Consider the following 17,412-nt stretch of genomic DNA (forward strand, 5'->3'; position numbering starts at 1 on the left):
CCACATTCAAAGAAAGATTTTAGCTTTAGATTTTTTTTTTTAACTTCCGTATCAACAGGAATACAACTGCAGACTAACATTACTAATTGCAAATTCCATCAATTTTTTAATTACATTTTATGTGAGATTTATTTCTGTAAGAATTCAAGATCTCTGGAGAATAGGATCTAACTTTTCTAAGAAACACAATTTTCTGTTTTGATTGAGCATTTCACTGAATGACCAATGAATGCCTTTTCCCAACCGCAGCCACATAAAATATTTCCAATGTGCAAAGCAGGAAGACAGACAACATTGAGAAAACTGTCAGAACAGTTCAGCTACTGAAACACTGTTCCCAGATCTTTGAGGTAATTTGTCAAAAAAACTGAAAATATTAGTTTTGAACAGCAGCATTGTACAGATTATCATCACCATTCATTAACCATCCAAAACCAGGTATTTCCCTTACCCCAAATGGTGGATATGAAGCAGCAGCAGCAGCAGAGGCAACACTCACTGCGGGAGGTGGTATTCCTGAAGAAGAAGGTGGGAACAGACCCAAGGCATTCAGATTTAATCCAGGAATTAAATGTGCTTGAAGCTGCAATGGCAGAAGAGTTATTTAAGATTTACAATCCTGGTTATTAACTTTAATCAAAATCCTAGTTGGCATAGGCTATTAACCTTTTCAGAAGATGTCAGTATGTTATTTTAAAAAAATTATGATCTCCATTACCCTGAGGACTCTGCTTCAAACCTATTTGCCAGACATATGAACAGCTCAATAACATTAAAAACATGTTAAAGGAAAGGCAGCTGGGAATCACTTGTTACAACTTAATCAGTGAAACATATGACAAACTTTACAGCAAAAAGTTTGGGCAACAGTATAATTTACTTTTGGAGTAAACAGTTATCGGAGAAATAATATAATATTTTTTGCTTTACATTAAAAAGATAGCCCTGTAGAATCAGGGAAAGCCCATGCACAAGCCCTGACTTTTCATACACTAGGGGTATATGCCACACTATAATCCCATATCCTTTCCCTCCCATGACTTCCAAAAGATGAAGATACCCACAGCATTTTCTGGGAAAGTACCAACTATGAAGCTGCATGTCCCTTGGCCACACCTGAGAAAACTGACAGCACCATGTGGTAGGAAGCATTTGTTGTCCAAGAGACAAAACTTGTCAGTACTCTTTTTCACTTTTCCAGATTATTGCCCAGTAATATAACTATGCTTTAGAAATACCTCAGATAAGAGACAGACACCATCTCAAGCCATCAAGAGACACCAAAAAAACCCAAAAAGCTTCACCAACTAAAAACCTACCCCAATAATCACTACAAACTAAGCTTGAAATCCATCCAGTAGCAGAGGCAGTTTTCTGCCTACAACACCTTTACCGAACAGCAGAGTAGCCTCAAGCTCACCTCATGTTCCTGCTCGCTATATGAAGCAAAAATGTGCCACCTTAAAACACTTTACTGTGTCCTCACGTGCAGTTTGTGTCCTGCAATTTGCTTACAGTATGGAAAGGAGGGGAAAAGCTGGGAGAATATTTTCTCCACCCAGCAGGGAAAACCATTTCTAGCAGCCATTTCTAGAAAATCAGAGACTACTGTAAACTGAAAAAATATTTTCAGTCTGGTTCTAGACCATAAAGTTTAGATACACACAAAAAATCCTCTTCATAGCTTATAAAGCATCTCAATAATTTCTCAATATGCATTACTAATACTTTGGCAAACTAATGAGGTGTGTTTTTATTATATAATCACCAATCATCTCTGAATAACTAAACACCTTTATCATCTATATCAAGAAAAACCTTAATAAAGCCTTCGTAAATTAAATAAGTGAAAGCAGGAGAGCTCCTTCTTCCATATATTGTTATGCTTTTAACAGGAAGAAACTGGGAATCACTACTTTAAGAAACATATACAAATTAGAGCACATAAACCACAATAGTACATAAACACTCATTCCTTTAGGTTTTTGCAACAACAAAATGTGAAATGTTAATTTCCTCAATCTAAATCAATTTCTCAGTTCCCCTCTCAAAATAAACCAGAAAAAGTCTTCATTAAAATAACATACATACATAAATAAATAATTAAAAAACCTTGGCCAAGCCCCACAAATTAATACAAGAAGCAACAGAGAGAGGTTGCAACAGGGAAATTCTGATCAGCTGTTGGGAAAGGAGTTTTCACCATGAGAGCCTCAAGACAGGGCACAGGCTACCCAGAGAGACTGTGGAGCTTCTACTCATGGAGATGTTCAAAAGGGAACAAGTCCCTACACAACCTCATTTAACTTTGAAGTGGGTCCTATATTAAGCAACCCCACTGCTGGGTCAGGTCACCTCCAGAGGTCCCTCACACCTAAATCTTCCCACAGTTCTAGTTCCAGAAAGAGCCCACACAACTAGACAACTCACATTCATAGCAGCAATATCATTTTCATAGGACTCCCTGATTTTCTTCATAATCTCTTCCTCAGCCTTGGCACAAGTTTCAATACTGCCTTTAACTGTAATGGTTCTTTCGGGATTATAGAGTGTTAAATCCTGCAATCTGCAGATGAAACAGAAGAACAGTTAATTAGCAAACAGTGGACGGTAATCCAGATTTATCATTCAAGTGCAATGACATCCAAGCATGTTGAGCTTGCCCTCCAGAAAGCGTAGTATCAATTCACGATAGGGCTCAAACACAGTTCTTCGAGAATCTGGAGAAACTCTATCCTCGCAAACGCAACAAAAGCCACTGCATGGAGGTGTGCCATCATGTGTTTCAGATGTGCTTTAGGTGCAACACAAGATGGAAACCATCATGCTCTGTAGGAACGTGAGCTGCAGAGCAGTGCAGCATGGTTCAGCTTTGCACTCCACACCAGCCCTACCAACAGAAAGAGAGCTTAGGATATTTTACACATTCCAGAAACAGACCGTAAGAAAGTTTCCTTGAGAACAATAAGTGGATTCCTTAAGGAAGGAGGGGGAAAAGGCCCAATCCTCAGTGAAACTGCAGGAGGTCCTTCAAGTCTTCATAACAGGAAGACCAAAATCTATGTGCAAGTCAACATGTGCTGCGAAACACCAGTAACTCTTCAGGGAAAATGAAAGGGTTACAGCATTAAACCAGTGTTTTGTTAGATAACAAATGCTGACCTACTATGGTAAAAGGGAAAAAAACAACTGGGAAGCCATGGCATACGCATGTACTGAGAAAAGGTGAGATGAAAAAAAAGTCACAGCAGGATGCAGGAGGGGTGAGCAAGTCCATGGTAGGAAGGAGAGAGGAAGAAGCATGTAAGGTTGCTTTCTTGCACAGTGGGCAGCATAGCAACCTGCACATCTCTGTTAAGCAGTGGCAAGCACAAAATGCATCCACAACACAATCCTTAGGTTTCCCATGTGCAAGCACTGAGTTACTGCCTCAGGAAGGGAAGTGGTGGAAGACAGCCCAAGGAAGAGAGAAAACACTTTCCCAAACCAGCTGCCTTACTTTAACTTTATAGACAAGCTTACCAAAAAGCCTAAATGAAGAGATCAGGAAAAAGACTAATTAGAAAAAGTAGGATCTATGGGCATATATGCCCTCTTTTATGTATCAGTTAAACCAGGTGACTTCCTGGGGCCATTTGAGGCATAGCATGACAAGTATGATCTTGAGGCTAAGATTTTAACACAAAGAAACCATTAGCTTGCTCAATTAAAAAAAACCTCTGCAAGTGTTTACAGACCATGTGTTATTTGTGTCATCATCAATAAAGACAAGTTGGTTTCACAGAATGAAGGCCATTATCCCATTTATCTTGTACATTTTTTTTCCCCCTTTAAGATATAGCGTTAATAGTCTGTGTACTACGTGCAAACAACATATTTGTGCCAACACATATAAGAGTATGCTGGCCTTGCAAAACCTATTCTTGAAACAGACTTATTTGCGTGTTTTTTTCTCCAATTGATTCACTTCTCTTCCTCAGACTAATTCGATAAACATTTACATACCTTTAGGAATGTCTCAGGTTCTTTCACCCAATTTTGAATTTCCTCTTTTTGACAAGCCTCAATCACTCTTAGCTTCCCTGCCTTCATTTGAGCTATTTTCTGCAGTACATTTTTTTTGTCTCTTGCATGTATTCACACCTCTTCATACATTGTTATGTGTCTTCCAAACTTTTTCCCTTTCCTACAGCATATAAGATTAATTCTGACTCTTTCTGGCAGAAGCGTAAGTCCAAAATGCCCTCCAATTCTTGGAAGTTCATGCCAGAGTATTCGTTATTCAGAACAGGAGGTTCTCTGAAGATATTGCTCCAGGCTAAAACTACTATTAACAGCCAAGCTTCTACAGAGATGTTGATCTAATCAGTGATTTGCAGATTCCCAGTGAAGGTGAAAACTCCTGTTTAATCTCAGCTAAATTTGAACAGGTCTCAGTTACCTTCATAAACTCACAGACCAAAAGCTATTACTTTGAAGCAGACTAGTCAATGTATCACAGTTTGGCTGCTCATGGCCAAGAGGGACAGTATTGCTACTAAAAATACTCTTCGGCATTCATTTGCTTTATTTCCTTCTCTCTTGTGCAAAAATCTAATCTGTAGCAGAAACTAAAATATCACTAGTTTTACTCATTTTCACACATAGCTCAGAACTGATCCAGGCTTATAGTTTAGAACACTTATTATTACGTATGGTCTAATATGTTAAAAACAACCAGCACTTAAAATATATTTGAACACAGGCTACACATAGCCTATGTTATTTTTAAACTTGCTCTTGACTAAGTTTACAATGAAGACTCACTGTTTACATTAAATTTAAATGAGCTTAAGTAACTGTTTAATCCACATTATGGAAAGGCCTCCAAAAGGCTGTTATCTCAGCCTTCAAAAGACACACAGTATTTTTCTAAGAACTCTGTACCTGAACATACTGCAGCGGCATTGCTGCTATTTGAGACATCTCACCAAAAGATTAGGCCACCGAAAACTTACGGAGATATTGTGATTTTAGTATCTGTGTCCTGTTCAATTTTCTTCAGGTTTCTTCCTTCTTTGCCAATAAGTCGGCCAACAAAGTTGTTATGTGCCAGGATCTTCAAGGGAATTTCTTCTGTACTGTAACGGAGATTACACCCAGTGAGAGTTTTAGAGTCCAGAGTACAAGTTTTCATGCATCATATGGATAAATTTTTTTTCATAGAAGTGTCTACAGCTCCCATTCACTTACGCATGTTTATACTAGATGCAGAATGAGTCCAACTGCAATGCACATAGCTTCATTGTAACATGCCTGCTAAATAAAACTCAGACTGAAGTAGCAAGAGCTGTTGGGAAGGAAGAAATACCTTAAAGCTTTTAGTGAGAGCTCACAACTTGTTATGCTCACTCTGATTAAAAGCTATTAGTTGCTCAAGAAACTTCAGTATTTGCTCCAGTTCACCTCAAAATCATAGCCAGACAGTGGCTGAAAACGTAGATATGTGCTGGGGCTAATTGAGCAAGTAGATTGTCCTGAAAGAAAAAAGTCTTAGTTCCTTTACCTACTTAAATATGGACAATAGCAAAGATTCACTTCTTAACAATTTTTAAAGACTACTACAATGGAGTCAACAAGAATTCAGAATTTTTAATACCTCCATAATGAAATGCCTTTTACTCACAATTTAGTATCTTGAGCTTCCTTTTGCATGATCTCCATAATAATTTTACAAGCCGTTGAGCAGCCTTCAGGAGTTGAGTGGATAGTAATTGGTTTCTCAGCAGCACCTGCGTTCTCTTTACGATGAATATCAATTCTTGAAAGAAAGAAAAACATTAACTGTACCATGTACTATATGGTAAACCTCGCATATTTCCAACTGTCATAAAACTGATTTATTTTGAGCTAACACTGACTACATTTAAGTGGTTTAATTCTGCATAATATACGACTACTTAAACGTCTCCCGAATACGATTTTTTTTGGTATTATAAAGAGCCTCTCCTATCCTGATTTTACCAGCTAAACCCCTTCTTTGTGGGCACTGGGATCCCTTTCCTCAATAAACTCCCATCAAGATATTCAGGGGAGTTGTTAGACAGACAATCTGCGGTAAACTGCCAAAGACAACATTTCATCAAGCTTTCCCAATACTCTATCATCAGGCTAGTCACTCCACTAATAACAACTGTGCAGGTACAGTACAGCCAGGTTTTGTTCCACCTTGTCTTTTTCAATGACCTCAGCAGTAGAGTTTCCTAGCATTTCTCTGCTAGCAAGTAGCATCATGGTACTTGCATTCATCCTCAAGAATACTTTTCTATGTTTTTAAAGCCTAAAATTTGTCATTACACTACCTTTCCACTAGCTCCACTCTCTACCGCCCTAAAACTACTAGCCTTAGCCAACACCATGGTTTGTGTAGCTCTAGAAATTTAACAAAAGCTAATTATGGCCTGCATCAAGACAATGCCTTGGATATTATTTTTCCTCTGCCAATAACTACAGGTCACATACTCTTTCCATCTCTGCTTTTTGCTTCCTCCCCTCTCACCCAAATCCTAGCTACTTCCAAACTTAACAACCAACCATGCTGCTTTTCAATAAATCCTGTAATTTTTCCTGTTCTTTCTGATACTGAAAATTCATTTTGTTTCATGATGCAACATTTTCTAAGAAGCTCATGGCAATCTTTTATGCAACTGGAAGTAGATGACTTTCCTTTTTTTTAATCCCCAAAACAATGAAAACATCATTCTTGAAGTCATGTAACTAAAGTTAGCAACCTGAGATTATTTCTGCTCTATGCAGCCTTCTTCTAAGATAGAAAAGCTTTCCTTATGCCAGTCTTTCAGGGTTTTTATAGTCCAAGAATTAGACATTTTAGGTATCAACTGAAAAATTGGTTGCCTGTAGGCAAACTACAACCAAATCTTGTCAGGACACCACAAATCTCTTAAATCTGTGTTGTTAAACACAGCAAATAGTTTCCTGGGTTACAACATGAAAGGAACATCATGATAATCCTGGGTTTGTTGAGGGAGAGGGAGCCTGTTTGTGGGAGGTGTAACTACTCTTAAAACTGAAGCCATCCACCCCCCCCATACAGCTCATTTACAGGTCCTACCTGCTGTAACTACAGAGCTGGGGGCTCATAACAGTGAACCGCTGAAGACAGCATCTTTCACTCTCTGCTCTTAGGAGTATCCTGGAAGAATGCTTTGAATACATCCCCACCTTCCTCTGCATCTGCACTGAGCTCTTCCTTGTGGGTAGGGATTTGACATGCCCTGAAAACTATCTCCTCCAGCATCTCTAGACTCTAGTTCTCTAAGCTTCTTAGGTCACTTAGCAGCTTGCTTTTCACCTCCAGTGCATTTTCTTAATCTGTGTTTTGGTGCAGTCTGCAACTTGATAGCAACAAATGTATTTACCAGAAATACAGGGGCATGAGGTGTAAGGAGTAGCGAGGGAAGACAGGAAGGTTATTTTTTCTTTTCCCCTCTTGAATTGAAAACATTTATAAATGCTAAGAATGCCCTAAATTAAACTAAAGCTCGAATAAACACTTAGACTTGGATATGTTACCACACTGACTGAACGTCCCACAGATCAACACATTATAGCTCTTTGTTTCACTTTTTGTGCCAGAACCTTAGTACAACTGTAAGCAAAGTCTCCAGCATCAAGTACTATCCTACTAGCACAGCCCAATTTCCTTTTTTAAAAAAGGGAGAAGCAAGTCAGCTAGTATATGAACACGTGTCAAGGACAGAATCCAGTCCTTAAATAAACCTGGCAAATTATTTCCTATTCACTGTTATCTTTATTTGCTCTCTGACCACACAGGTTAGTTGTGAAGTTCTACAATTTTCCCTTTACATGGTAGATGAGGACACAATATTAAAGCTTACAATTACAGTTCTGTAAAATAACTTACTTGGACTGTGTCTGCTTTGTAATGTTTCTGATTGTTGCTCCTTCTTTCCCAATAATGGCTCCTACGAACTGCGTGGGAACCAGCATCCGTAGAGGAACGTCCGACTGTGGTTTCTGCCTTGTTGTTGCACCGGGTGACCCTTGCCTTGGAGGACCTCTCTGTCCAAATCCACGTCTTCCCTGGGGATGTTGTTGCGGAGGTTGCTGGGCTGCCATTTCATCAGGGATGTATGCAACTTTCAAGGAATAGTTTTCAAGCTGAAACCCATTCAGTTTCTCTATTGCTCTGTTTATTTGCAAAGGGGAGGAGAGAGGAGAAAAAACCCACAATCATACTCAGAGCCTTATGAAGTGACAAGTCATTCAGATATAAACTTCTGCTCTTTCTGGACCGCATGACAAGGCTAAAAACTGGTTCCAAGATAAAAAGTTACATCTAAAATTCTTCAGTCAAGATTTTGATTACACAACTTTTTAATTTTTTTAAGTTGCCATATTAAGGACTACAAGTTAGTTCTTGCTTGCTCTGGGCTTTCTGGTGCCACCCTATCAGCAAAACCTCACAGGAGACAGAGCTTATACACTCAAAAGCATTCTTTAGCCTGATTTAATTTAAATCAGTTTCTCAAAGAGAATTAAAGCTGGACAAAAGAGAAAACTTTTTAGCTGCTACCACAGCACCTTCATTAGCATTTTTGCCAGCACTGTTATTTGGTTAGAGTTTTTGCAATAACTGACATAGCTATGACAGGAAGAAAAAAAAAAAAAAAGTTATGAAAGACAGCTCCTGGTTCATTCTCACCAGGAAAAAAAGCATTCAAAGCCACTCAATGGCATGTGAAACACCATTTAACAGATCACAACAGCACCTTGCAACTTACCAACTAGTCATATTGTAAGCAGGTTTAAAAGTTAACCGGGGAATTGGCACTAGTCACTCGGGTCTCCCTCTGCCCAGCCCCACCTTCTAACCAAGATGGGGTCAAGTTTGCAAGTCAACCTGACCTGCTGGTTGTCTCCTCTTCTCAGACGAAGCACAACTCTAAACTTAAAAATTACAGATTTCTGCTGGAGGGTAGATCTTCCACTCAGAAACAGAATAGAGTCAGTACAATTAAAGATCTGTGAAACAGTATGAACAACAAAGCTACATGCAGCACGCTGGTAAGCTAGTGGTATAAAATTAATGTGTTTGCCCAAGACAGACATTTCGAGTTTCACTACAGAATTATTCAGACTATCAGCAATATGATATACTGATATCACCAAACCATGCATTGATATGGGGTAGTTTATAAAGGCCAGGCTTAATCTTGGACCAAAATTTACTAGGTGATTTTGTTTAAAGATAAAATTTAAATAAAAAACACTAGTGGGAGGGAAGAAGATTTCCATCTCATATTAAAGAACACTCCAACATTTTTTTAAAAAGCTCCAATAACCATATGCTCTGAAGCAAGGCCTCTGAAAACTAGACTTAATCCAGTCTTTCTGTTCAGGCACATTTGCAGGTGCTTACTGCCAGTTTACAAAACACTACCCTCAGTAACACTTTTACTCCTGCCTCTGCTGCAGAGAGAAAGGATGATGCCAGCCAACCACCTGAATTTTCAGAGGTAGCTGGTGAAAAGTGCTGTTCATCTGCTGAGTGTCCCATTTGACAGTCTGGGTCTCAAGCAGCTGATGAAGCCAAGCAGCAGCTTTGCAGGTGAGAAGTGGTACATGGGAATGGACAACAACACTCTCCTCATCTCCCAGGGGCTGAACCAGCATCCTCAAACTAGTCCAGGCAGACAGTAAAGAGCTTACGAGAAGACAAGTCTTTGGAGCAGTATTTAGTAAGGACTGGTAATAAATGAGGCCCAGAGCAACACCACTGAACAACAAGGAAAGCAAAATATTGAATAACTGATCACTGCTCATTAAATACTTCTGTTCACCAAATGAGACACATGTCCTTTGGGAACCAGGCAGGAGTGTAATTGCTCCCATAACAGAAAAATCTCTTAGAGTGTACAGCAAAAGAAAGCTGGATTAAAATTTGCTGAGTCTATTTCAAAGCTGACATTTCTTAACTTTTACTCCATGGACTTTGAAGAACATTTTATTACACAGAAAGTCACATTTACAAAACAATACAGGCAGTGAGCAGCAGGACTAGTGAAACTCACATTCCTATGGATTTTTGTCTCAAGTTTTAGTTTCTGCATAGATTTCCAGTACCTACAAGGCATTTCACTAAAGTCTCTCCCATGGAGATCCTACCCGGGAAAGGGGTCTGGAGCCTTTATTTTTATGCAACCTGAACATATCAAGTTCTTCCAAATATCCGAGACCTCTATTTGGGTTGAGTTTTACTGAAATTAGCCAAAAAGCTGGATTGCTACCAGAAAGGGAGACGGCACCACCAGACTGCAGTTGCACAAGGCCTGTTTCTTTTGGAATGAAACCTCAGGATGTTGGAGAGATGAGCACCAGCCATTTCACTAACATGCTGGTAGGCTCCAGATTGAGATACATCCCAACTCATTCCCTTCCGTGCGTTCATTTGACAAGTTCAGACATTACTTCTTTCCCAAATGTTTCCATCAGTCCTGGCTTTAAAACATCTTAGACCAGAACCCCAGCACTAATACAAAGCCTTACATTAAATCAGTGCATTAGACTCCTCCCTCTTCCATAGAAGTCAGAGGGGGAAAAGACTGGGCTTTTTGTTTGCAACCAAGCCACATACCTACTATGTTTTCACCACAAACATTATACAGCAACAACTGGTGTATATATATACATATGCCATACTTTTCCTGGAAAGAAGGTTGGAATAATCCTACTTAAGAACAGTTTATAAATTGCTAAGTGGTTCTGTACAACTATAAGTACCTTAAATTCAAAGCAAACTAAGAAAAGTTCATTTGCCATTGTGGAAAATCTATTATGCCAGCAGTGAACAATCCCTGGCTACCAAAGCCATGTGATGACATGGAAAAATAACACACTAGAATATATGGGATGGGTTGTTTTTGAGCAAATATTTGAAGGAAACCTTGCTTTAAAATTCACTCCTCTAATTAGATACTATAGCATCCATAACAATGTGTACTAGATTCTCTAGTATACTACACATGCTACAATAGTATCACTTCTTTAAATTAGTCCAGATATTTATAGAGAAAACTTTAAAATAACTAATTTACTACCTGGGTTGGAGAGTTCTCCCTATTTTATAGGCTGACTTGTTTTGTAATTTGACTTGTTCAAATGATAAGAAGACAGAAGAGTCTGTAATTAAAAGCTGCCCTCCCAAGCCATTTGTGGAACTGATGTTTCCCAAGTAGGTGGTCCCACGCTCTGCGCTGATTTGGGCACACACAGGGGAATGCCAAGATAACTAGTTGTCACTGGTGCAGCACATACACAGTTCTGGTGCATTTCTTACAGAAGATACAAGCACACAGCTTTTGAAAGATCAGTTTGGCTGTGGAGTCTGGCCTTCACATTCTAGTGTTTGACATTTTTCACTAGATTTTTAAACTATTGTCATACACCTTTGTTTAACTGTTCTGAACTCATTTCTCTCAGTTTTGTGGCACAAAACAAAGCTGCAATCAGACAAGGTGATGGCTCAGCAGTCCTTCAGCACCATAACAAGCACCAAATTTGAGGCATCTAGGGACTGCTCCAGGAGAGAGGAGCAGGGGCGGAAGAAGAGAGGAAAAAAAAAAAAAGAGAGAGAGAAAAAAAGAGGCAGAAACCAAGAAAATATATAAGTGATTAAAAACTGTCTTCTAGGTGGATGCAAAATGCCTGTAAAACAGCATCTAGGACAGCACTTGCCATCAGGAGAGTCATTCCCTCTCCCTGGGAAAGCCTGAGCCTCAGAGGAAAGCAAGTGACTGGTTCTTCACAGCACTAGTAGCACCCGTTTCAGTCAAGGCTATCATCTTTGTTGCAGTCCATCAAATACACGTTAAGTCCAGCTGATTTTATAAAGTACATACTGACCACCTCCAAAACTCAAGTCCAAACCACAGCATCACAACCTCTACCTTTCCACAAATCACTCTGCCTTCCCAAACAGGGCTGGGGGGTCTCCTTCCACAACCACAAGTTAACAAAGGCCCTGCAGGTTACCTCTGTCAGAGGGCGCTACTGGTACCTGCTGAAACAAACTACAAACCATCTTTTACACAAGGGCTAGAAACCCTAAAAGGCACTTAATAAGGTCAAAGATGGAGAAAAATTCGGTAAACTTCCTCATTAAGAGGTACCCTCCTCCCCCAAATCTTCTTTAAAAATTAATATTTAGTGGAAATGGAAAATGTTTGTTTTGTATACCAGCAAGAGCTGGTACACAGGAATCTTATAATGTAGTTCAGAATTTTTTTACAAAACAAATTCATTAAGAAACGGCAGTGACTACTACTTATGCTCTGCCAAGAGTATAGCACAGCTTAGCTTATGTTCACGTGATACCTGTTCAGAAGAGGATCCCTAAATAAAAATGAAATATTTAAACACATATTTTGTAAATTAGTCACCTGAGATTTTATCCATCAAAATGACATCTCACCATTGTCCTCTTGTGGACTCCCTGTGAGAGGATGTTTGCCCAGCCTTATCCCTTCTGATGCTAGTGGAGGTTAAACGTCCTAGATAAACGAATACAGTAAAAGACCAAGTCTTGTGCTGGAAATCATTCATCCACTGATAGCGTGATGACACTAAGCACTAGATGGAAAACATATTTCACTCCCACATGCAGCTTGTACGTACACCACCTTCCTTTCTTCCCCTCCCTGAACAGTCATATTTGCATATTGAGAAGACAGATATACATGGTAACTTTTCTTTAGCATAATGATTGTTTTTTGCCTTAAATAATACTTTAGTTTCCATTAGTATTTCTCAAAATAAAAACAAAGCAAAAAAAAAATCTAAGCTTATAATCACATACCACTGAATTTTCAGTATTATCGTTCCTATGGCAACATTAGCCCTGACCCACAAAGACATGTAAAAGTATTACTTATGTGAACTCTTACTTGTTTAAAGATACGTGTTGTGTGCACACACACAGCTTTGTGCTTCACTGAAAGGGTAAAAAAAAAAAAGTTTCTTTTTGCAAGTTTTCCAATTAAAAGGTGACCACTAGTGACTTAACACTCAGAGTAATATACCTACTTATGTCTACAAAGATGCAGATCCTGAGCTCCTCGCATTGCAGCCCATAGTCAAAATACACCATCCGTTATGAGACAACCACACATACCTCATTCCTGAGCTAAAAAATAAGCACCTAGCCCCCTACTAGAACAATATACACCCACTCCATATATATGAGGCCGTTTGCACAAAATATCCCTTCCAAAGCCCTGGGTAGAGCTGAATCCTGTAGCATGCACTAGACTCCTACACACTGGAACATTGTGGGGAGGGAAAGGAGGTGGTGTAACTTTTGAAAATAACAGCCATAATTTAGGTAGCAGCACGTGACAAGGACCTGGTCAGCATGTCCTCCTGGTTGCAGTCAGGGCTCAATATCAGGACAAGAGGGAGTGGCCTTTGGCAAAGCAGGTCCCAAGCTGTCTTGGGACCTACGTGCAGGTTGGGTTTTTCAAACTGAACTGTGGGTTGCAGGCTCTGCCTTGCACCTTCTCAACTCCTCTCTTCCAAGTATTCCATAACCCACTATGACATTTGGTAATGACGTGTGCCAAAGCAGTGTGCACATGCTTTGTAAAGCCCGCTGCAGTTTCTGAGAAGGACAGTAGCAGGGACAGTTTCTGAGTTGGAATAACTCCCTCCTCTTCCTCCCAGGCACATGCAGGAGAGGAGAGGCGAGGAGGGATGGGGTCACAGAGATGCCCTGGCAGTCCCAGACTTCTCCTCACTACCCACAGTCTCTGACAGCAGAGGGTGATTTCCCCAGGCTCATAAATGGCTCAGTGCCTGCTGTACATCTCTCTGCAAACCTACCAGGCTTCCCACAGGTAACCTGATCTGCCACACTGGCTACTCCCCTCTGGTCACATAAAGACAAAGATCTTGCTTTTGCTGCCAAGCCAGCCTCATGCCTGTCCAGCTAGGGAAGAGAAGCATTCCTACGATGGGTCAAAACCAACACACCTCCGTTTCAACTAGAAGTCAATAACTATGCACATCTCAAATTTTGGGCAATGTGTGTTCTGTTCAAGACTTGCTTCTTAAAAGGACTGCAGCATTCTTCACCGATTCCAGTTCCCAAGTTACTTTTGGATGCAGCCCTGTATTGAATATGACACAACTGCAGCGTCAGCCTAGAGAAAAAAAAGCCTCTGCCACAACAATTAGACTTGCAAGACAGAAGAAAGCAAGCTCAGTTTCCCAGCTGGATGGAACCAAAAAGTTTTGTTCAAAAGTAACATCCTCCAAGTAATGCATGCCACACTTGTTTAGAACTGCTTATCAAAAAATATCACAACACTTTCACCTGCATGACCGGTACACACTCCAAGAGGCACAGCAATGCCATAGAGTCTTATCCAGTAGGGAAGTAGCTAACTCTGCATGTTTTATCAGCCAGCACTTCTAACTGTGATGTTAGTACACATGCTGCAAAAAGTGCAGAAAAGACACGATTGGAACTGTGGACCCACTGTATGCAGCAGCACTGAAAACTTGACATCATGGTGCTTGCTCTAAAAGCCACAGCTAAAAGCATCATTTACCCCAAACAACTAAATTTCAAAATACAAAGCTTGTTATCAGCTGCTGATTCTCAATGACTCTAAAAAGCTTTTGATAAAGTCAGTTCTTGTTACTCCTTGTACTGCATGTGCTGACCAACACTGCTTTTTATCAGCTATCAGCACTCATATACCACTCCCCCTCCACAGCCATCGCTGTCCACTACAGCCAGTTCCAAGAAGTAAAGCTAGGTCACATCTGGGAAAACCATTCAGCTGAAACGCCACCACAGTCACTACAGAAAAGTCACACAAGCACAGGTCCTGTAGTGATTCTTGAGTGCAATTCCTCACAGTTTTTTCCTAGAAAAACCTCTGTCCAGCCACTTCTTTTCTTAGGGTTTTCTAAATGGTTGCAAGGTCGCATCCTGAACCCAGCCAACCTGAGCTAAAGTTTTCTGTACAGAAAATGGACTCATGCTCTTAGAAAACCCTGTATCTGTATAAAACCACTCACAAAAGCAAATCAAGGCTCCTCCACTTGCCCTACCTGTTCACGGCAACCAAACTCTATGTTACCATTCAACTTGTGTTGCTTCAGGTCCTACTCCAACATTCAACACGCTAACTCACCTGGTTCAAACTCAAGATGTTTCCAGTTATTGTTATGTGATTTCTCATGCAAAACAAAATTTTGTCTTGAACACTTCTTTTCTGTCTTGTTTTATCCCAGCATTTCATCAGAATTGACCTTAAAATTTAACTACAGTTGGAGCAGGGAGAGACTGTATGTTGTTGTTTTCAACTTCAGAAGGGAGTGCTCAGGTCCAGGAACCCACATCACAAATGACAGACAGCTCAAAAATATGCATCATGCTTCTTTCCATGGTATTTTAGGTACTTCCTCCTTACATTTTCAGAGGAGGAACTGGCACATAAAATTGGCACACAATTTTTAACAATTGCACCGTAGGTTTCTTCAGAACTCTAAAGTCATAATTTTTCTTAATTACTGCGCAACAGAACTAAAACCACCAGAAGAACCTGAAGAAGAATTTGTTGCATGATTCAGGTTTTGAGAGAAGTTAAATAATTAATTCAAGGAAAACATTGCTTCTTTCAGCTCCAATGTACGTAGGCGACACCACTGACACAAGGTTCCCATCACATTTGTTTAGAATACACTAACAAGTAACCTAACACTTTGAAATATTAAATACATGTGTTGCGTTCCAGTTACACAGAAGTCATAATTACTTAATTATATGTACAAATATTATTTCATTTGTAATTTTGAATTAATGCATACCATAAGCATACTCTGCATCTTAACTGCTGATTTTAGTTAGCCACAAGGTGGCAGAAATTTCAAAGTTAAAATAAAAAGATCATTGTAGGCTCTTCACTGAGTTTGGTTTTGTTTAACCTGCTACAGCTAGAAAGAGGGGGGAGAATAATTTTTAATCTGGTGACATAAACATAAGGACACAAGTCCTTTTTCTACCTGTGGTGGAAAAGCAAAATTAAACCTCTAGTATAATACATAATATGAATGTCTAAAGGAAAAAGATATACAACCATTGATTAAGAAAGTAAAGCATTATATTTTTAAATTTAATATCTAGATTAAAAGTTATCAATTACTGAAGATACAAGCAAGCATAAAGTACATGGTCTAAAGTTCAAAAAGCCCAAATAAATTATTTTAGGTATTCAAATTACGACCTTTTGTGTGTTTGGAAGCAGCATTAAATTTTCTAATTAAAAATAATTTCTTAAGGAAAAAATCAAAGCAAATTAACAGAAACAAATAGAAGAATGCAGCTGCTAACCAGAAGACAGACACAGAAAAAATCAACACTGTAAAAGGGCATCACAAAACTTTTTTAAACATGGCTAAAAATCATTAATAAATCCCATCCTCTGTCACTGGCAAATCATTAACTTTCTGCCCTCCCCAGTCAAATAATTTTACCCAAATTTTAAATTTTCAAAGTTATTAATTTATCTTAAATCAAAGTGCAGGAAAAGTTGACAACAAAAAAAATAGCAAATTCAGGTAAAGCACACAAGACATGGAAAGAGGAAGACTGACAGACTTCCTTAAAAATGATGCTTACATGATAATTTTATTGATTAATCAGAAGCAAAGTTGCATATAAAATCACAACCTGGATTCCAAAATACAAGTTAAATGACAGTAACAAGTAAATAAGATACTTACTGTCTAGCCTGGTCCTTATTGCCATATGTTACATTTACAACTGCAGTCTCCGTGTCAGTGTTCACTAGAGAGGAAAACGTAATGAAAAAAGGTTAAGTTCAGTGTGCACTCACTTCCCCACTATAAATTTAAAAGCAATTTGAGAGTAGAGTCATACCTTGCTCACAGTTCTCCACTGTTCCATACTGAGCTAACAAACTATCCAGCACCTATCAAGAGAGAAAAGAAATGACAGATCAACAAAAAAAAGTCTGTAAAAACACTAAAATTTGTAATAATTTTATTCAGAACATACAGCATTCAAGACATCTACTCCAATAAGTGGAAATGTTCATTATCTTGGGAAGAACAAGCACACATTGCTTGTTCTCTTTCTCACAAGAGAAAATCTGCATTTAAAACCTCATGAATGTGAAAACACAGAACATATCTCCAAGAAGTTGCACTGAACTGTAAGTCCCAGACTTTGAAAAGTCTCAGACTGGGCTATAAGCAGAGGTAGGAAAAATTAAAGAGCAGTAAGGCTGGAATAAAATCTTTCCACGTAACCCGAGCACATATAGAACTTTGCCATTGGTTTGGCTTGGTTTTCCCCTGCCT

At 39.2% G+C, this 17,412-nt stretch overlaps 1 protein-coding gene across 1 annotated transcript in view; it reads right to left on the reverse strand.

Moving 5' to 3' along the window:
• Nucleotides 1-17,015, reverse strand: part of IGF2BP3 (insulin like growth factor 2 mRNA binding protein 3) — a 43,588-nt gene extending 26,573 nt beyond the window's left edge. Inside the window, exons 1-7 of the mRNA XM_010171690.2 lie at nt 16,970-17,015; nt 16,813-16,876; nt 7,925-8,209; nt 5,666-5,800; nt 4,998-5,120; nt 2,431-2,566; nt 452-583 (exon numbers count right to left, since the gene is read on the reverse strand). Of these exons, the coding sequence (XP_010169992.2) occupies nt 452-583; nt 2,431-2,566; nt 4,998-5,120; nt 5,666-5,800; nt 7,925-8,139 (741 nt within the window). The 5' untranslated portion in view covers nt 8,140-8,209; nt 16,813-16,876; nt 16,970-17,015. The remainder of the gene's footprint in view (nt 1-451; nt 584-2,430; nt 2,567-4,997; nt 5,121-5,665; nt 5,801-7,924; nt 8,210-16,812; nt 16,877-16,969) is intronic.
• Nucleotides 17,016-17,412: the final 397 nt, after the last annotated feature.

This window comes from Antrostomus carolinensis, unplaced genomic scaffold, assembly GCF_000700745.2.
Source record: "Antrostomus carolinensis isolate BGI_N321 unplaced genomic scaffold, ASM70074v2 scaffold15157, whole genome shotgun sequence".
Classification (NCBI taxonomy): Eukaryota; Metazoa; Chordata; class Aves; order Caprimulgiformes; family Caprimulgidae; genus Antrostomus; species Antrostomus carolinensis.